Below are 20,922 nucleotides of genomic sequence, written 5' to 3'. Positions count from 1 at the left end.
GCACGTGCTCAGCGTCACATCCAACTGCTGTCTTTGAAAGATAGGTGCAGGAGTGCTGTCAGCATTGCTGCAGAGATTGAAAAGGTGGGGGGTCAGCCTGTCAGTGCTCAGATCATACGCCGCACACTACATCAAATTGGTCTGCATGGCTGTCACCCCAGAAGGAAGCCTCTTCTGAAGTCTCTACACAAGAAAGCCCGCAAACAGTTTGCTGAAGACATGTCAACAAAGGACATGGATTACTGGAACCATGTCCTATGGTCTGATGAGACCAAGATTAATTTGTTTGGTTCAGATGGTCTCAAGCATGTGTGGCAGCAATCAGGTGAGGAGTACAAAGATAAGTGTGTCATGCCTACAGTCAAGCATGGTGGTGGGAATGCCATGGTCTGGGGCTGCATGAGTGCAGCAGGTGTTGGGGAGTTACATTTCATTGAGGGACACATGAACTCCAATATGTACTGTGAAATACTGAAGCAGAGCATGATCCCCTCCCTCCGGAAACTGGGTCGCAGGGCAGTGTTCCAGCATGATAATGACCCCAAACACACCTCTAAGACGACCACTGCTTTATTGAAGAGGCTGAGGGTAAAGGTGATGGACTGGCCAAGCATGTCTCCAGACCTAAACCCAATAGAACATCTTTGGGGCATCCTCAAGCGGAAGGTGGAGGAGCGCAAAGTCTCGAATATCCGCCAGCTCCGTGATGTCGTCATGGAGGAGTGGAAAAGCATTCCAGTGGCAACCTGTGAAGCTCTGGTAAACTCCATGCCCAGGAGAGTTAAGGCAGTTCTGGGAAATAATGGTGGCCACACAAAATATTGACACTTCAGGAACTTTCACTAAGGGGTGTACTCACTTTTGTTGCCGGTGGTTTAGACATTAATGGCTGTATATTGAGTTATTTTGAGGGAAGAATAAATTTACACTGTTATATAAGCTGCACACAGACTACTTTTCATTGTGTCAAAGTGTCATTTTGTCAATGTTGTCCCATGAAAAGATATACTTAAATATCTGCAGAAATGTGAGGGGTGTACTCACTTTTGTGATACACTGTGTATCACAAAAGTGAGTACACCCCTCACATTTCTGCAGATATTTAAGTATATCTTTTCATGGGACAACACTGACAAAATGACACTTTGACACAATGAAAAGTAGTCTGTGTGCAGCTTATATAACAGTGTAAATTTATTCTTCCCTCAAAATAACTCAATATACAGCCATTAATGTCTAAACCACCGGCAACAAAAGTGAGTACACCCCTAAGAGACTACACCCCTAAATGTCCAAATTGAGCACTGCTTGTCATTTTCCCTCCAAAATGTCATGTGATTTGTTAGTGTTACTAGGTCTCAGGTGTGCATAGGGAGCAGGTGTGTTTAATTTAGTAGTACAGCTCTCACACTCTCTCATACTGGTCACTGAAAGTTCCAACATGGCACCTCATGGCAAAGAACTCTCTGAGGATCCTAAAAGACGAATTGTTGCGCTACATGAAGATGGCCAAGGCTACAAGAAGATTGCCAACACCCTGAAACTGGGCTGCAGCACAGTGGCCAAGATCATCCAGCGTTTTAAAAGAGCCGGGTCCACTCAGAACAGACCTCGAGTTGGTCGTCCAAAGAAGCTGAGTGCACGTGCTCAGCGTCACATCCAACTGCTGTCTTTGAAAGATAGGCGCAGGAGTGCTGTCAGCATTGCTGCAGAGATTGAAAAGGTGGGGGGTCAGCCTGTCAGTGCTCAGACCATACGCCGCACACTACATCAAATTGGTCTGCATGGCTGTCACCCCAGAAGGAAGCCTCTTCTGAAGTCTCTACACAAGAAAGCCCGCAAACAGTTTGCTGAAGACATGTCAACAAAGGACATGGATTACTGGAACCATGTCCTATGGTCTGACGAGACCAAGATTAATTTGTTTGGTTCAGATGGTCTCAAGCATGTGTGGCGGCAATCAGGTGAGAAGTACAAAGATAAGTGTGTCATGCCTACAGTCAAGCATGGTGGTGGGAATGCCATGGTCTGGGGCTGCATGAGTGCAGCAGGTGTTGGGGAGTTACATTTCATTGAGGGACACATGAACTCCAATATGTACTGTGAAATACTGAAGCAGAGCATGATCCCCTCCCTCCGGAAACTGGGTCGCAGGGCAGTGTTCCAGCATGATAATGACCCCAAACACACCTCTAAGACGACCACTGCTTTATTGAAGAGGCTGAGGGTAAAGGTGATGGACTGGCCAAGCATGTCTCCAAACCTAAACCCAATAGAACATCTTTGGGGCATCCTCAAGCGGAAGGTGGAGGAGCGCAAAGTCTCGAATATCCGCCAGCTCCGTGATGTCGTCATGAAGGAGTGGAAAAGCATTCCAGTGGCAACCTGTGAAGCTCTGGTAAACTCCATGCCCAGGAGAGTTAAGGCAGTTCTGGGAAATAATGGTGGCCACACAAAATATTGACACTTCAGGAACTTTCACTTAGGGGTGTACTCACTTTTGTTGCCGGTGGTTTAGACATTAATGGCTGTATATTGAGTTATTTTGAGGGAAGAATAAATTTACACTGTTATATAAGCTGCACACAGACTACTTTTCATTGTGTCAAAGTGTCATTTTGTCAGTGTTGTCCCATGAAAAGATATACTTAAATATCTGCAGAAATGTGAGGGGTGTACTCACTTTTGTGATACACTGTATATATATATATATATATATATATATATATATATATTTTTTTTTTTATATATATATAATATATATATATATATATTATAGGTATTATATGGAGGAATAATACCTCCATTATATATATATATATATATTATATATATATATATGAACACACTAATACGCAAAACTTGGACATGCAACCACGCACAAACTCGCAAACACATGTACACTGGTCAGCCGTAACATTAAAACCACCCCTTTGTTTCTACACTCACTATCTATTTTATCAGCTCCACTTACCATATAGAAGCACTTTGTAGTTCCCCCACAGGACCACCACAGAGCAGGTATTATTTAGGTGGTGGATCATTCTCAGCACTGCAGTGACACTGACATGGTGGTGATGTGTTAGTGTGTGTTGTGCTGGTATGAGTGGATCAGACACAGCAGGGCTGCTGGAGTTTTTAAATACCGTGTCCAATCACTGTCCACTCGATTAGACACTCCTACGTGGTTAGTCCACCTTGTAGATGTAAAGTCAGAGGCGATCACTCATCTATTGCTGCCGTTTGAGTTGGTCATCTTCTAGACCTTCATCAGTGGTCACAGGACGCTGCCCATGGGACGCTGTTGGCTGGATATTTTTGGTTGGTGGACTATTCTCAGTCCAGCAGTGACAGTGAGGTGTTTAAAAACTCCAGCAGCGCTGCTGTGTCTTACCCACTCATACCAGCACAACACACACTAACACACCACCACCATGTCAGTGTCACTGCAGTGCTGAGAATGATCCACCACCTAAATAATACCTGCTCTGTGGTGGTCCTGACCATTGAAGAACAGCATTAAAGGGGGCTAACAAAGCATGCAGAGAAACAGATGGACTACAGTCAGTAATTGTAGAACTACAGTGCTTCTATATGTGGACCTGATAAATTGGACAGTGAGTGTAGAAACAAGGAGGTGGTTTTAATGTTATGGCTGATCGGTATACATGGTAACACACACACACACACGACTGGCTATGTCTGCAGGCGTGTTGGGGAGACCAAACCCCTAAAATGAACTGGCACCCTGTCCATGGTATTCATGCCCTGCATCCAGTGTGCCCCTGTGAAACCACACCTGCTGTAACCCTGACCAGGATAAAACAGTTGATAAAAATGTGTAAAAAAAAAAATCAAAAAAAAAAATCATTAATGCTGTGAGCCAATTAAACATCTAATGAGAAAGCTCAATGCAGGGGTCTGCAGCTGTAGAGGAGTGATTATACCTGGGTAGCTGAATATAACTGGATTAGGAGATAAATTGATAAAAAACATAAAAGAGAAGCTAAAACTGTATTTCCAGTTTTATACCATAATTCTGTCAACAGGAACCCAGAGAAATTCTGAACAAATTCCCCCATCACCAGGCACCAAAAATAAACCAATAAATTCACTGATAATCTTTTTATTTGAAAGAAATTATTTATAATATTTAAGTAAATGGCTTGCTTTAGTATAGAACTAGAAAATTAATTTATAGAAACTTATTATTGATGTGCAGTTTACTCAGTTTGAGAATCAAAAGTTTGGTACAGTGACAATCTGCGAGTGAACGAAACGTTCCAAATGGAAAACCATCGCGTCATAAAACGCGTCCTTCATAACACGGAGCGGTTTGGCCAGTCTAGTCCAGTTCCTCTCATTAACAATTCATGAGTGATGTTAAAAGTGAATGTGTGTGAAAAGAGAGTTTGGATAAATAAATCATGAAAGCAGGTGGAACTGGTGCAGTAGGTTCTGGTACGATCCAGTCGGTACCAGCAGAATGAAGAAAAACTCAGACTGAGGAGGGGAGACAAACGGGCAGTATGAATTATTCATAAATGTAAAAAAAAACATGATTGATGTGGGATATTTCATTTCCCGTAAGTGTACACACAGACACACATGCCAGAGGCCTTCTGGACTTCCTCTCGGCCTCGAGTGGACAAACGGGGTCTTTTTAAAAGTCCGACTCAAGCTCGGGACTCGTGTGCACACCTGTCCTGCTGGCACGAGCTGCTGCGGTTTGTTTTTAAGTCCTTCTCCTCACTGACTGCGGCTGGGTGCAAATTGTGCAGCTCAGATTCCCTTCTGAACCTGAAAAACAACTTCATAAACGCTTTACTGTCAGGACGGAAAGGACGTGATGAGCTGCTGACCAGGTCCGCTCATTTAGCACCGCCCTTCTAGTCTAAAATTTAACCAAACTGCAGTCATATTCCAGGATGAATCAGCTTCACAACAAGCAAACGAGTAAATACGAAACAGTGCTAATGTTCTACAGCAGGAACTGGGAACACTAAGCCGGGAACGGTACACTGCGGGTTCTCTGCTGCTTTCTTGGTGTTCTGGAACGTTACTGAACTGCAGCCAGAAAACAATCTGCCCAGATTTTAGAAGCTCTGCACTAAAGCACGTCCGCTCAGCAGAACATCAGTCTTACCCACGATTAGGCAGCTAGAAACAGACAGACGGGCACATGACTGATAGCTGGATTTGCACTCGGGTTAGTTTAGAAGCGACTGGTTGCGTCAGAAGATTATCGCCGATTAGAAAATGTAAGAGCGAGGGATTTCCCGATCATGTTTTTGGCCCACATGTGTCATGAGAGCACATTTATTTTGGGTATGTGCTGATACTGGTACTGAGATTCTATACTTACAGGTTTCTAAAGAAAAAGCAGCACAGCTCAGAGAAGCACACTAACACTTATAGAACCAAATCAGCGTGTTAAAGGTTCTGCACTGAAGACAAACTGGTCAGTACTTTCATGTGTAGTAGTTTTATGAGTCAGGTTACAAATGAACAGTTGTTAAAATTCTGACCTTTACTTCATACCGTCTGAACGCTAAAACTGAACAGAAAAGTTGTCTGTTAAATAAAAAGCTGCACAGAGTGATGAAGTGAGAGTGAACGTGTGTGTGTGTGTGTGTGTGTGTGTGTGTGTGTGTGTGTGTGTGCAGTCTCTGTAATGAAATGAACTCTCAGACAAAGCAAATGAAATATGGAGTGCAGAGAGCAGTGAGGTATAAACGACTGGCTATGAGCTGAAACGTGAGGGGTGAACTATAGGGTGAACTACAGGGTGAAATACAGGGTGTAGATGAACAGTGAGTGGTGAACTACAGATTGTAGATGAACAGTGAGGGGTGAACTACAGGGTGTAGATGAACATTGAGGGGTGAACTACAGGGTGTAGATGAACAGTGAGGGGTGAACTACAGGGTGAACTACAGGGTGTAGATGAACAGTGAGGGGTGAACTACAGGGTGAACTACAGGGTGTAGATGAACAGTGAGGGGTGAACTACAGGGTGAACTACAGGGTGTAGATGAACAGTGAGGGGTGAACTACAGGGTGAACTACAGGGTGTAGATGAACAGTGAGGGGTGAACTACAGGGTGAACTACAGGGTGTAGATGAACAGTGAGGGGTGAACTACAGGGTGTAGATGAACAGTGAGGGATGAACAGTGAGGGATGAACTACAGGGTGAACTACAGGGTGTAGATGAACAGTGAGGAGTGAACTACAGGGTGTAGATGAACAGTGAGGGGTGAACTACAGGGTGTAGATGAACAGTGAGGGGTGAACTACAGGGTGTAGATGAACAGTGAGGAGTGAACTACAGGGTGTAGATGAACAGTGAGGAGTGAACTACAGGGTGTAGATGAACAGTGAGGGGTGAACTACAGGGTGTAGATGAACAGTGAGGAGTGAACTACAGGGTGTAGATGAACAGTGAGGGGTGAACTACAGGGTGTAGATGAACAGTGAGGGGTGAACTACAGGGTGTAGATGAACAGTGAGGAGTGAACTACAGGGTGAACTACAGGGTGTAGATGAACAGTGAGGGGTGAACTACAGGGTGTAGATGAACAGTGAGGAGTGAACTACAGGGTGTAGATGAACAGTGAGGGGTGAACTACAGGGTGTAGATGAACAGTGAGGAGTGAACTACAGGGTGAACTACAGGGTGTAGATGAACAGTGAGGGGTGAACTACAGGGTGTAGATGAACAGTGAGGAGTGAACTACAGGGTGTAGATGAACAGTGAGGAGTGAACTACAGGGTGTAGATGAACAGTGAGGGGTGAACTACAGGGTGTAGATGAACAGTGAGGAGTGAACTACAGGTGAACTACAGGGTGTAGATGAACAGTGAGGAGTGAACTACAGGGTGTAGATGAACAGTGAGGGGTGAACTACAGGGTGTAGATGAACAGTGAGGGGTGAACTACAGGGTGAACTACAGGGTGTAGATGAACAGTGAGGGGTGAACTACAGGGTGAACTACAGGGTGTAGATGAACAGTGAGGGGTGAACTACAGGGTGAACTACAGGGTGTAGATGAACAGTGAGGGGTGAACTACAGGGTGAACTACAGGGTGTAGATGAACAGTGAGGGGTGAACTACAGGGTGTAGATGAACAGTGAGGGATGAACAGTGAGGGATGAACTACAGGGTGAACTACAGGGTGTAGATGAACAGTGAGGAGTGAACTACAGGGTGTAGATGAACAGTGAGGGGTGAACTACAGGGTGTAGATGAACAGTGAGGGGTGAACTACAGGGTGTAGATGAACAGTGAGGAGTGAACTACAGGGTGTAGATGAACAGTGAGGAGTGAACTACAGGGTGTAGACGAACAGTGAGGGGTGAACTACAGGGTGTAGATGAACAGTGAGGAGTGAACTACAGGGTGTAGATGAACAGTGAGGGGTGAACTACAGGGTGTAGATGAACAGTGAGGGGTGAACTACAGGGTGTAGATGAACAGTGAGGAGTGAACTACAGGGTGAACTACAGGGTGTAGATGAACAGTGAGGGGTGAACTACAGGGTGTAGATGAACAGTGAGGAGTGAACTACAGGGTGTAGATGAACAGTGAGGGGTGAACTACAGGGTGTAGATGAACAGTGAGGAGTGAACTACAGGGTGAACTACAGGGTGTAGATGAACAGTGAGGGGTGAACTACAGGGTGTAGATGAACAGTGAGGAGTGAACTACAGGGTGTAGATGAACAGTGAGGAGTGAACTACAGGGTGTAGATGAACAGTGAGGAGTGAACTACAGGGTTTAGATGAACAGTGAGGGGTGAACTACAGGGTGTAGATGAACAGTGAGGAGTGAACTACAGGGTGTAGATGAACAGTGAGGGGTGAACTACAGGGTGTAGATGAACAGTGAGGAGTGAACTACAGGGTGAACTACAGGGTGTAGATGAACAGTGAGGGGTGAACTACAGGGTGTAGATGAACAGTGAGGAGTGAACTACAGGGTGTAGATGAACAGTGAGGAGTGAACTACAGGGTGTAGATGAACAGTGAGGGGTGAACTACAGGGTGTAGATGAACAGTGAGGAGTGAACTACAGGGTGAACTACAGGGTGTAGATGAACAGTGAGGGGTGAACTACAGGGTGTAGATGAACAGTGAGGAGTGAACTACAGGGTGTAGATGAACAGTGAGGAGTGAACTACAGGGTGTAGATGAACAGTGAGGGGTGAACTACAGGGTGTAGATGAACAGTGAGGAGTGAACTACAGGGTGAACTACAGGGTGTAGATGAACAGTGAGGGGTGAACTACAGGGTGTAGATGAACAGTGAGGAGTGAACTACAGGGTGTAGATGAACAGTGAGGAGTGAACTACAGGGTGTAGATGAACAGTGAGGGGTGAACTACAGGGTGTAGATGAACAGTGAGGGGTGAACTACAGGGTGTAGATGAACAGTGAGGAGTGAACTACAGGGTGTAGATGAACAGTGAGGGGTGAACTACAGGGTGTAGATGAAGAGTGAGGGGTGAACTACAGGGTGTAGATGAACAGTGAGGGGTGAACTACAGGGTGTAGATGAAGAGTGAGGGGTGAACTACAGGGTGTAGATGAACAGTGAGGAGTGAACTACAGGGTGAACTACAGGGTGTAGATGAACAGTTAGGGGTGAACTACAGGGTGTAGATGAACAGTGAGGAGTGAACTACAGGGTGTAGATGAACAGTGAGGAGTGAACTACAGGGTGTAGATGAACAGTGAGGGGTGAACTACAGGGTGTAGATGAACAGTGAGGAGTGAACTACAGGGTGAACTACAGGGTGTAGATGAACAGTGAGGGGTGAACTACAGGGTGTAGATGAACAGTGAGGAGTGAACTACAGGGTGTAGATGAACAGTGAGGAGTGAACTACAGGGTGTAGATGAACAGTGAGGGGTGAACTACAGGGTGTAGATGAACAGTGCGGGGTGAACTACAGGGTGTAGATGAACAGTGAGGAGTGAACTACAGGGTGTAGATGAACAGTGAGGGGTGAACTACAGGGTGTAGATGAAGAGTGAGGGGTGAACTACAGGGTGTAGATGAACAGTGAGGAGTGAACTACAGGGTGTAGATGAACAGTGAGGGGTGAGTAAGTATGAACATCTTACAGATGAAATACACACAAAAAAAATCAGTGTTATTCACTCTGTATTGCACTGTGTCTATCAGAACTGATATTTTGTCCTGCTCTGATCTCGCTCTGATCTCGCTCTGATCTCATTTTGATCTCACTCTGATCTGGTTTTGATCTTTCCTCTCCCGGTGCCTCCCAGTGGTCGGTTCTGAAAGTCAGGGAATCTGGTTACAGAGGGCATGTGAAGAGAACAGAGAAAAATACAGCGCGAGAAATCAGAGTGTGTGCTTTCATCCTCAGCACAGCAGGGAAGAGCTCGAGCACGTCAATCCCAGGGATAACAGCTGCCACACACACACTCGGATGTCTACACACACACACTCAAATATACACTCTCTCACACACACACTTGTACGTCTACTTATACACACACACACTCAAATATATACTCTCACACACACACACTTGTACGTCTACTTATACACACACACACTCAAATATATACTCTCACACACACACACTTGTACGTCTACTTATACACACACAAATATACACACTCTCACACACACTTGTACGTCTACTTATACACACACTCAAATATATACTCTCACACACACTTGAATATATACTCTCACACTCACGAACATACACTCTCTCACACACACTTGTACGTCTACTTATACACACACACTCAAATATATACTCTCACACACACACGAACATACACTCTCTCACACACACTTGTACGTCTACTTATACACACACACTCAAATATATACACACACACTCAAATATATACTCTCACACACACACTTGTACGTCTACTTATTCACACATACTCAAATATATACTCTCTCACACACACACACACACACACACACACACACACACACACACACACACACACACACTTGTACGTCTACTTATACACACACACATAAGCAGTTCACACAACAGTACAGGTACAGAGAGGCATTTCAGAACCTTGTGGTGTCAGGAATTTGCCGGGTTCAGGTATGATAACAAAAGCAGACAATGTACTCCAGTTTTTGTTCTAAGACAGTCAAAAACAGATTTTATGAGAGGAACAAATCAACTCAATAAAGAGGCTGTTGGATGTATAGAAATGCTTGCAATTTCACGTTAGTTCCAAGCCATCCTTATGGACGCCAAAACAGAAAAAAAACTTAAATGCTTTTGTTTGTGACTGGCGACTGACTTTTAATTAGCTAATTATCACCACAATGCAACTGTGTTCTGCACATCATTATGATCAATATTAGGAGAGATCGAGAGAGTGAGACAGAGAAAGTGAGACAGGAGAGAGTGAGAAATGACAGAGAGAGAGAGAGAGAGAGAGAGAGAGAGAGAGAGAGAGAGAGAGAGAGAGAGAGATATTAAGGTGGTCTCAGTTTGCAGCTGTGTTTATTTCTTCTGCTGGATGCTGGTCACTCAAGTCTCTGCCCCCCCAAATCCTCCCATCAAAACCCCTCCATTTTTAAACCCCATTTACTCAACAACTATGTGCACACACGCACGCACGCACACACGCACAAACAAACAGCAACAATAGACCCAAATTATCCAAATAATTATTCAGTAGCAAGGTGTCGTTGGTTGTTTATTTAGCATATACGGCTGTCCAGCTTTATTCCCTTCTACACTTAATGATAGCAGACGAGTGATGATAAAGCTTTGTTCAGGGGGAAAAATATTTTTTTGTTTATCAAATGTACTGCCATCTTTATTTAATTCATCCAATTATTTTTTTCATTTTGTCATTATTTACTATTGTGTTTAAGCACATCGTCTTATTTAATAATTTAGCTTTTATAAGCTTTAGGTGATTAAACACTCTCTTATGGTGTACAATTTCTTGATACAATATTGAATGTTTCCCTCAGTTATATCATGCTGTTTATGCACTGATGCAACAACACCACCCAGAAAACCTAATGCCCACTTCACCACATTTTACAGATTTTGCTGAAAGTGTGCAGTGCCAGTAATAAATAAACCATTGTGCATTTTTGCAAAGCAGTTTTGTCTCGTTTATTCATAAACCACGGTAAGAAAATAACAAAATCAGATCAAGAATTTTCTGCTTTTACAGGGTAACTCACAAACCACACCCGCATGGACTGTAAGTGATGTATCCATGCAACCAATTATTACTGACACACCATTTTAATCAGCACCCTCCTGTCCAAGTCACCCAGCACCTAAGTACAGTGGTACCTTGAAACTCAATGTCAACTGGTTCTGGGAGTGGTGTTGTGTTTAAAAGGTTTATAAGGATGTATGAGAAACCTGTTAATGTGTTTCATGGTCCTGTGGAACTGCATATACTGTATTTTAGGCTTATGTAAAATACTGGGGTTGTTTTTGACACTTACACACTGAAAATAACAAATAGAATATAAAAAAAAAAAAAAAAAAAAAAAAAAAAAAAAAAAAAACCTGTTCTTTACTTCTTTATTGTTTCCTTATGCTTCTTAATTAGTGGAGAGAACTTATGAGCAGTAATAATTAAAAGGTTTAGTGTTTATGTCGTTCTTTTAATACATTAAGTCACATTAAGCTTTTTTTTAACGATAAGCATTTTAGACTCTCGGAAAAGCTGATTCTCTTAATTTCTCAGAACCTCGAGCTGTAACACAAGTTTAAAAGTGAAACAGTGAGGAAAATCCAGATAAACACAGATACATGTGGAGCTTTCAGACTGAATCTGACGGTTATTCCACACAAATGCAAATTCGTCTCGTATTCGCACGCACTTTGATGACATTTTACTGCACCGCTCAAGCCGAGCGCTGAACAAAGCAGCAGTTGCACACATGTTGAGTTTAAGGGAATCGTTGAGTTTAAGGGTACAAATTTCTTGACGAAGGGTGTTGAGTTTCAAAGATTTTAAGTTTAGGGGCCGTTGAGTTACAAGGTACCACTGCACTACAAATACAGGTAATAAGTGTGTTTTATAGTGTTAGTTCAAGAAAACTGTGTTTATTTATTCAGATGAAAATTTGAGCAGATATTTGCTCGTCACCTCAGTTTTTCTTTGTTACATTGCCAGGTTCAACCACAAAGAGAGATTTGACCATATGGATGAAGAAAAATTGTTCTGCAGGAGAGTTTTGTGGTCAGATGGATCTACCTTCACCCTCCCACTGCACAGATCTTTCACCTTGGTCTTTAATATCGACTCTGATTGCTTCACCCTATCATTTTCTGAGGTCAGGACACTTTGTTGGGTGTAAAAGTAACATACTGACAATTTTTTACTGACATGCAAATAGAATACGTGTCAGAACACGAGACTCATCAGAAAACAAGCCAAGAAAACTTTGGGGGGGTTTTATTGATGAATTAGAGAACAACTGATTTCATTTGGCGACAAAAGCACTTTCTGTTTTACAGAGCTAAATTCTTCACACCGGTGAAGATCCATCACAACTACACACAGGTTCAAGAGTTTAGACAAACACACTAACTTTTAATACAACCAATCTTGTCTCTAACCCTTTTCACACCCCAAGTGTGTGTAGACAGCGCAGGTTACCTTCATCTTTTGAATTTGCATCATCTAGGAACAGGTGTAGCCGATTAAGTAGAGTGTTAAGCTATCAATCGAAAGATTGTGGGTTCAAATTCTGGCTCTGCTTTGTGGCCATGATTGCACCCTTGAGCAAGGAAGGCTCTTCACCCACTCGGCTACAGGGGCGCCATACAATGGCCGACTCTAAGCTCTGACCCCAGTTTCTAAATGAGCTGAGATATGCGATGTACAGTATGTACATATGACAAACCTTTACCTATAATTTAGGCAACAACAATATTAGCCTATAATTGCAATGCAGACTAATGGGGTGTCTTTATAACTAATTTTTTAAATATTTAATAAACTTAATATTTATATTTTACTATCTATTTTATAAAAAGTAAAATTTCTATTTTATGTGTGTAAATATAAATATAATAAAAAAAAGAAGGATTTTTCTCATTTCTAATTGTCAAAAGGTCAATTTATGCAAGCAAATTTGAATTTTTAAAGCAGAACAGTTTTGCTGGTGGTGCAGCCAGTTACTTCATGGTCACTGTAACTGTTGTTCCTGCTGCTTTCAGGTCATTCTGCAAGTCCAAAAAGGATTTGCCTTTTTTATATAACTTTCCACTTGCAGATTATAGAACCAGTTGTACTCACAGGAACATTTCCAGTGTTTGCTATGGCTCAATATTTACATTTAAAACCTTTAAGGTTGTTTATCAGCTACATTTAAATATAAAGTAAATATGAGGAGCTTTGTGACATGATTTATCTTACAGTGGTAGCTTAGCAATTAAGGCACTGGAATCTGGAATTAGAAGGTTGCTGGTTTAAATCCCCACCAAAACTGTCAATGTTGGGCCCCGGAGCAAAGCCCCTAACCCTTAAATGCCTGCACTGCAATCAGTCACAACTTTAAGTGACTTAAAATAAAAGCTAAGGCGCCCAGGTGGTGCAACAGGATATTCCGCTAGCACACTCGGCGTTGCCATCTAGCGGGCATAATTGCCAGTGCCTGCAGCAGACACGGTTCTGCTAGGACGGGATGACCAGACTTTGTGGGCGGGGTCTTCAAACGCTGTGTAAGGACCCTGATTGGCAGATAGAGGTGCCTGTGAAGAATGCATGGGTGACAAAAGGGTTCCGCTAAGGGCTGCGCACGGGTCGGAGGAGGCGTGAGCAGCAATGTACCCACCTTGACTGCAATCAGGGATCCCCCAGCAGCAAAAGACAAATGGACTACACTAAATTGGGAGAAAATGCCGAAATACAATAGAAAATTTTTTTTATAAAAAAAAGCTAAATGATGTAAATGTGAATGTTTACTGGAATATATTTAAAAATAAAGTTGTTTTTTTTCCTGAAAACAACAGCCTGGTCCAGTTTTTGTGGCACTTTGCCACCACTTGCCATTAGATCATACGTAAAACAGGTCCAAACAGTTATAACAAAGGGCAGTCAGAGAAACCAATCCCTAAAGTGATGAATAATTCATCTTGTTCACATTTGTGACCCTGCATTTATCCGACAATTGTACCAAGTCTCGACCTGGTAAACCTCAGCGTCAGTTTACCTGACATTTACATTCCCACACTTCACGTCTTCCAATTACAATTCTGGATGAAATATGAATGAGCACATGTGAATAGCGTTTCTGTCTCTCTCTCATTCTCTCTCAGCAGCTTTGAGAGGACTGTAGCTGTTAGTTTGACAGTAATGGCTGTATTTTTCTCGGCCGCTATTTTAGAGCTCTGTGACTCAGAGAACACAAAATGACACTTGGTACAAAATACCTCTTTTTTCCTAAATGCCTCCCACACAGGCAGCGCTGAAGCCCAGAGTTCTCCAATTCAACAAGACACTGAGTGAAACCACTCTGTAACCAAAATCCAGAACATCACCATGAGAATATTAGCTAGTTTTCAAATCTTACGCAGCTTATGTGGAAACTGTAACAATAATCCACTGTGTTCAACAGTGTGGATGTTCTTTAACCAGATAAAATAACTGTTTATATAAAAAAGCTTCCATTAAATATGGAATCTCCTCAACCTGAACTCAGATCAACATTTCTGAAAGAATTATGAACTAAGGCAGACTGATCCTGTTTACAAAAACAAATGATTGCTTTCAAAAATTTTGATCAAAAAGTTTTTGCATTAGGGTCATTCCCACAATTTGGTGCCTTTTATGTCCCCAGTACTGATAATTGTATTTATTAAGTGTTTTCTACCTCCCCAAAATAAAATGACTGTATACATACTGTTTTTATCTCTTAGATATCAGAGGTTTTCCCATGTCCCCAGTGCTGTACATTCTGATTTAGTGATGGATATATGAGGTTTAATCATGAAAATATCTCAGTCTTTCAATACTTTCAATACACTTAGTTCCTAATGCTGCATATATTTTTGCAATGCTATTTTTGACCTGTTTATTCCAACTTTTGGGGATAAACAATGGCAATTTTTCTGCTATTACTATGTCACTGTGTGACAGCTCTCCTACACAGAATATTTTGTGACTGTAGGCTGTATTTTACCCAATTGCAGTGGAGAGTGTATTAAGTTACTATTACAGAAGCCAGCAGTGGCTCTGAGTATGCGATACGGCTCTGTGGGAGCCAAACACTGGCAGGTGATAAGAAGTGGTCACAGATTAGTGATGATCCGGCTCTCCTGAATCAGACTGAGGGTTGTGCATATGGCAGAGGATTCACAATCAGGAACTGGAAATGACAAGACTGGAGGATAAATGGGGTTAAATCTTAAAGAGAGAGAAAAGACTGATGTGGAGAAATTGAGAAGCGAAGATGAAATGTGGTGTTTATTTGTAATAAAGAAGAGGAAGTGTTTTATTTAGGACAGAAGATTTCCTCCTGGTAACTGAGGTTGGGCTTCACCGTGTGACTGAATGTTTGGATTCTGAGCAGCTGAATCCAGTAACCGGGTTTATGAGGTTCCCGACCGTGGCAAATTTCGGGAAACCGGGCAGGAGTGTGTTTGTGTTTCTGTGAGAGTGTGTATGTGGGATGGTGTGTGAGGTGTGTGTAAGAGAACATGGGCATCTACGTGTGCCAGGAATGTATACAAACGAGGGAAAAAAAAACACAGGAATACATATAGACAGTCAGCTGCACTATTAAGGTCACTGCTTTATGTAGGAACATTTTCACATCCACAGTCATTCTATCATTCATATCTTCCTCTAGTCTTTAATCACAATCTCTGATCCCAGGCTGCTGTTGCTTTTATATTTTGGTCAAGAACTGGTGACCTACCAGCTTGGGAACAAATCCTGGAAACACTCTTGCACCTGCTACACAAATAGAGGTATAAGACACACTGCAGTGCTGAGAACTAATAATCAAATAACATTTGGTCAGTGGGGTGTCCTGTTGGATGAATACATTGGATATGGATACATGGGATATGGCAGCAAAAAAGTGGACAGACAAGCTAGTCAGTAATTGTACACCCACAATGTAGGTGTAAGTGAAGCTGGGTGTAAACAATAAATGATGTAATCAATGAAAGCACATAACAGATAGACGCTAAAAGAGTCTATATTCTTATAAATAAATATTAATAAGAATGAACCGACCAACTTAATGACAAAACAATCAAGAAAATACGGAGCTAATGCTAAAAGAGATTGAGGAGAATTGCATAAAAGAACACATGCTAAATAGGGGTACAAATGGGGGTAAGAAATACTAAATAAAAAAAAAAGAAGAAAAAAAAAAAGAAAAATAAATGTACAAAATGGCTTTAAGTAATACCTGCAGTTATTTCCCTGGTTCTGGGAGGTGGAAGAAATTACACCCCAAACCCTCTCTGACTGCCCTAAACTAAAAATCAAATGAAACTTCTTACATGAACTTTCTATTAGTTGTGCAATTACACAGGAAAAGACACAACCTGGTCGTTTTTTTTGCAGAACGTGGCTCTAAAGGCCTTGTACATCTGGACCACTGTGTAAGTGTGGGTATGTATTTGGAAGGGGGGGGGGGGGGTAAAATACACAAAGAGTGAATGTGTGTACCTCCACATAGTCTCTGGCGTGGCCCCAGTCTCTCTTGGAGTCCAGATTACCCAAACTGAAGCACTGCAGTTGACCGAGGTGGATCTTTGCCACTGAACGGCTAATTTTCCGTGTCACAAAATTAGAACCTGTAAAAGACACAAACACACAAAATTAGATTAAAGTTTTAACTCACTTTTTAAACCGTACTAATCTGGTTGTATTTTCACTTGTATCTTCATTTGTCTCTTTTCTTCCCTTTCACCAACATAAAAATGTAAATGTCAGAACGACTCTCAGTAGTGAGGCCAAAATAAATCCAGTGCGGTGTCAGTCAGTCAGTCAGTAATTTGGTGGCACGCACAGATGCGCAAAACGGGACTCTTGTCTAGTCAGAGGACCACCCTGGAGACAGTGCGAGCCAGTCCAATGTCCTGCAAAGCTGCCAGAGACACAAGAACACTGCGATCTGTGGGAAAGCTTGGACGGTGGAGAGACCTGCTGGGCTGTGCTGTGTTTAAAAGCAGACAAAGGTTCAAGTCGTACTGTAGCGCCTGAAAATGCCAGCACAGCTGTGCGAGTGCATTATGGGCGCTCAGGGTCGCGTTACACTTTTTGTAAACACGTTCATTAACATTAATGCCTCAAGAGCAGCCATAATAATCATGGAGCTCCCCTAAACATATTCTGAATGTGTACATGTGCCAGATATTTCTGTCCAAGTCAGTTTTAACATATCATACAGCTAGTGGACAAAATAACAGAAACACCACATTGAAAAGTCGCTTGACTTGGAGGTGATGATGTACAAACATGCAGAAGGAAGAATCATGTACACCGATCAGCCATAACATTATGACCACCTGCTTGTTTCTACACTCACTGTCCATTTTCTCAGCTCCACTTACCATATAGAAGCACTTTGTAGTTCTACAATTACTGACTGTAGTCCATCTGTTTCTCTGCACGCTTTGTTAGCCCCCTTTCATGCTGTTCTTCAATGGTCAGGACCCCCCACAGGACCACCACAGAGCAGGTATTATTTAGGTGGTGGATCATTCTCAGCACTGAAGTGACACTGACATGGTGGTGGTGTGTTAGTGTGTGTTGTGCTGGTATGAGTGGAACAGACACAGCAGCGTTGATGGAGTTTTTAAACACCTCACGGTCACTGCTGGACTGATAATAGTAAACCAACCAAAAATATCTAGCCAACAGCGCCCCGTGGGCAGCGTCCTGTGACCACTGATGAAGGTCTAGAAGATGACCGACTCAAACAGTAGCAATAGATGAGCGATCGTCTCTGACTTTACATCTATAAGGTGGATCAACTAGGTAGGAGTGTCTAATAGAGTGGACAGTGAGTGGACACGGTATTTAAAAACTCCAGCATTGCTGCTGTGTCTGATCCCCTCATACCAGCATAACACACACTAACACACCACCACCATGTCAGTGTCACTGCAGTGCTGAGAATGATCCACCACCTAAATAATACCTGCTCTGTGGGGGTCCTGACCATTGAAGAACAGGGTGAAAGCAGGCTAAAAAAGCATGCAGAGAAATAGATGGACTACAGTCAGTAATAGTTTGTACAGTTTGTATCAAAGAATTTATAAAAGCAATGCAAGCTCACACCACCAGAAATAAATTGCATTATAAATATTATAACCTCAGACAGGGTCAGACATTCATTCTAATAGAAAAATATAATATGATCCATGTCTACCATACATACATATAAAGGAATAAAATGCAAAAAGTTTATATTGTCACCCCCAGAGGCAGCGAGCTCAATCACAAAGAGCTCCTTCAGCACACACACTACTTACAACCAGGTGTGTGAGTTTGGCATGAACTGGACAGCCGGCTCATAGTGCAGCACTGTAAACACTGCAGTCACTACCAGAGCTGCAGCGAGCAGCGGGGGATCTGATTTCGTCTCACGTCTAGTGATCGACAAGAGCGTGGCTATAATGGATTTGCTGTGTGCACCATTTTTTTTTTAAAGGCCACGACAGGCCGTCTCCACACACCAGCTCGTGTTTCCACTTTAAGTGTAATTATGTGTGTGAGGGGAGTTGTGAAGAAGAGCAAAATAGCAACGAGTCAACCGCAGCCTGGTCCGTGCCTGGCTCAAGCCCACCTCCCCAGGGGCGAACGCGTGGTTATACGAAATAAAATCTCTGTGCAGTTTCAGAGCCGACCAGACTCCAGGTGTGTGTGCAGGAGCCACCAGAAAAAACAAACCTCAGTAAAAAGTGAAGTTTCGAATTTTTGTCTCTCAAAACACTGAGTCTCATTATGCCCCCTTAAAGGCCTGTCACAGAAATATGGAGACGCTCGCTAGAAACACTGAGTGTAGTTTTGCAGTCTGAGGTTTTTGTGTTTTTGTGTGATTGTGTGTTAAAGAATGTGACGAGTGACATTTGGTTTTTGAACGCTAAAGCAGCATCTCCGTCGTTGGCCTCTGCTGTTCCTTTGACGACGGGGTGAACAAAAACACAGGTGTGAGGTGGAGTGAAGAGGAACATGTTTAGTTTTGTAGTGGATAGGTGAGATGTTTAACACATCCATACAGGTGCAGGTCCCTCAGCTGAAGAGTTTCAACCCTTTAAAGTGCTTTTCTTTCGTCAGAAGAAAGTTTCCACGAGGAAACAATGACTGCTTGTCATTTTCCCTCCAAAATGTCATGTGATTTGTTAGTGTTACTAGGTCTCAGGTGTGCATAGGGAGCAGGTGTGTTCAATTTAGTAGTACAGCTCTCACACTCTCTCATACTGGTCACTGAAAGTTCCAACATGGCACCTCATGGCAAAGAACTCTCTGAGGATCTTAAAAGACGAATTGTTGCGCTACATGAAGATGGCCAAGGCTACAAGAAGATTGCCAACACCCTGAAACTGAGCTGCAGCACAGTGGCCAAGATCATCCAGCGTTTTAAAAGAGCAGGGTCCACTCAGAACAGACCTCGCGTTGGTCGTCCAAAGAAGCTGAGTGCACGTGCTCAGCGTCACATCCAACTGCTGTCTTTGAAAGATAGGCGCAGGAGTGCTGTCAGCATTGCTGCAGAGATTGAAAAGGTTGGGGGTCAGCCTGTCAGTGCTCAGACCATACGCCGCACACTACATCAAATTGGTCTGCATGGCTGTCACCCCAGAAGGAAGCCTCTTCTGAAGTCTCTACACAAGAAAGCCCACAAACAGTTTGCTGAAGACATGTCAACAAAGGACATGGATTACTGGAACCATGTCCTATGGTCTGATGAGACCAAGATTAATTTGTTTGGTTCAGATGGTCTCAAGCATGTGTGGCGGCAATCAGGTGAGGAGTACAAAGATAAGTGTGTCATGCCTACAGTCAAGCATGGTGGTGGGAATGCCATGGTCTGGGGCTGCATGGGTGCAGCAGGTGTTGGGGAGTTACATTTCATTGAGGGACACATGAACTCCAATATGTACTGTGAAATACTGAAGCAGAGCATGATCCCCTCCCTCCGGAAACTGGGTCGCAGGGCAGTGTTCCAGCATGATAATGACCCCAAACACACCTCTAAGACGACCACTGCTTTATTGAAGAGGCTGAGGGTAAAGGTGATGGACTGGCCAAGCATGTCTCCAGACCTAAACCCAATAGAACATCTTTGGGGCATCCTCAAGCGGAAGGTGGAGGAGTGCAAAGTCTCAAATATCCGCCAGCTCCGTGATGTCGTCATGGAGGAGTGGAAAAGCATTCCAGTGGCAACCTGTGAAGCTCTGGTAAACTCCATGCCCAGGAGAGTTAAGGCAGTTCTGGGAAATAATGGTGGCCACACAAAATATTGACACTTCAGGAACTTTCACTAAGGGGTGTACTCACTTTTGTTGCCGGTGGTTTAGACATTAATGGCTGTATATTGAGTTATTTTGAGGGAAGAATAAATTTACACTGTTATATAAGCTGCACACAGACTATTTTTCATTGTGTCAAAGTGTCATTTTGTCAGTGTTGTCCCATGAAAAGATATACTTAAATATCTGCAGAAATGTGAGGGGTGTACTCACTTTTGTGATACACTGTATATACAGTATATATATATATATATACGTATATACAGTGGGGTCAAAACGTATTTAGTCAGCCACTGATTGTGCAGGTTCTCCTACTTAGAAAGATGAGAGAGGTCTGTAATTTTCATCATAGCTACACTTCAACTATGAGACAAAATGAGAAAAAAAAAATCCAGGAAATCACATTGTAGGATTTTTAAAGAATTTATT

General features: G+C 42.8%; 1 protein-coding gene across 1 annotated transcript in view; it reads right to left on the bottom strand.

The window, feature by feature from the left end:
- The window catches only part of gmds (GDP-mannose 4,6-dehydratase), a 103,419-nt gene that overhangs the window by 40,709 nt on the left and 41,788 nt on the right, over positions 1-20,922 (bottom strand). The window contains exon 7 of the mRNA XM_063001430.1: positions 16,685-16,812. Coding sequence (XP_062857500.1) covers positions 16,685-16,812 — 128 coding nt within the window. The remainder of the gene's footprint in view (positions 1-16,684; positions 16,813-20,922) is intronic.

This window comes from Trichomycterus rosablanca, chromosome 9, assembly GCF_030014385.1.
Source record: "Trichomycterus rosablanca isolate fTriRos1 chromosome 9, fTriRos1.hap1, whole genome shotgun sequence".
NCBI classification, from domain to species: Eukaryota; Metazoa; Chordata; class Actinopteri; order Siluriformes; family Trichomycteridae; genus Trichomycterus; species Trichomycterus rosablanca.
Note: the sequence above shows the minus strand (reverse complement) of the source record. Positions and strands in the feature narration are given on the sequence as shown.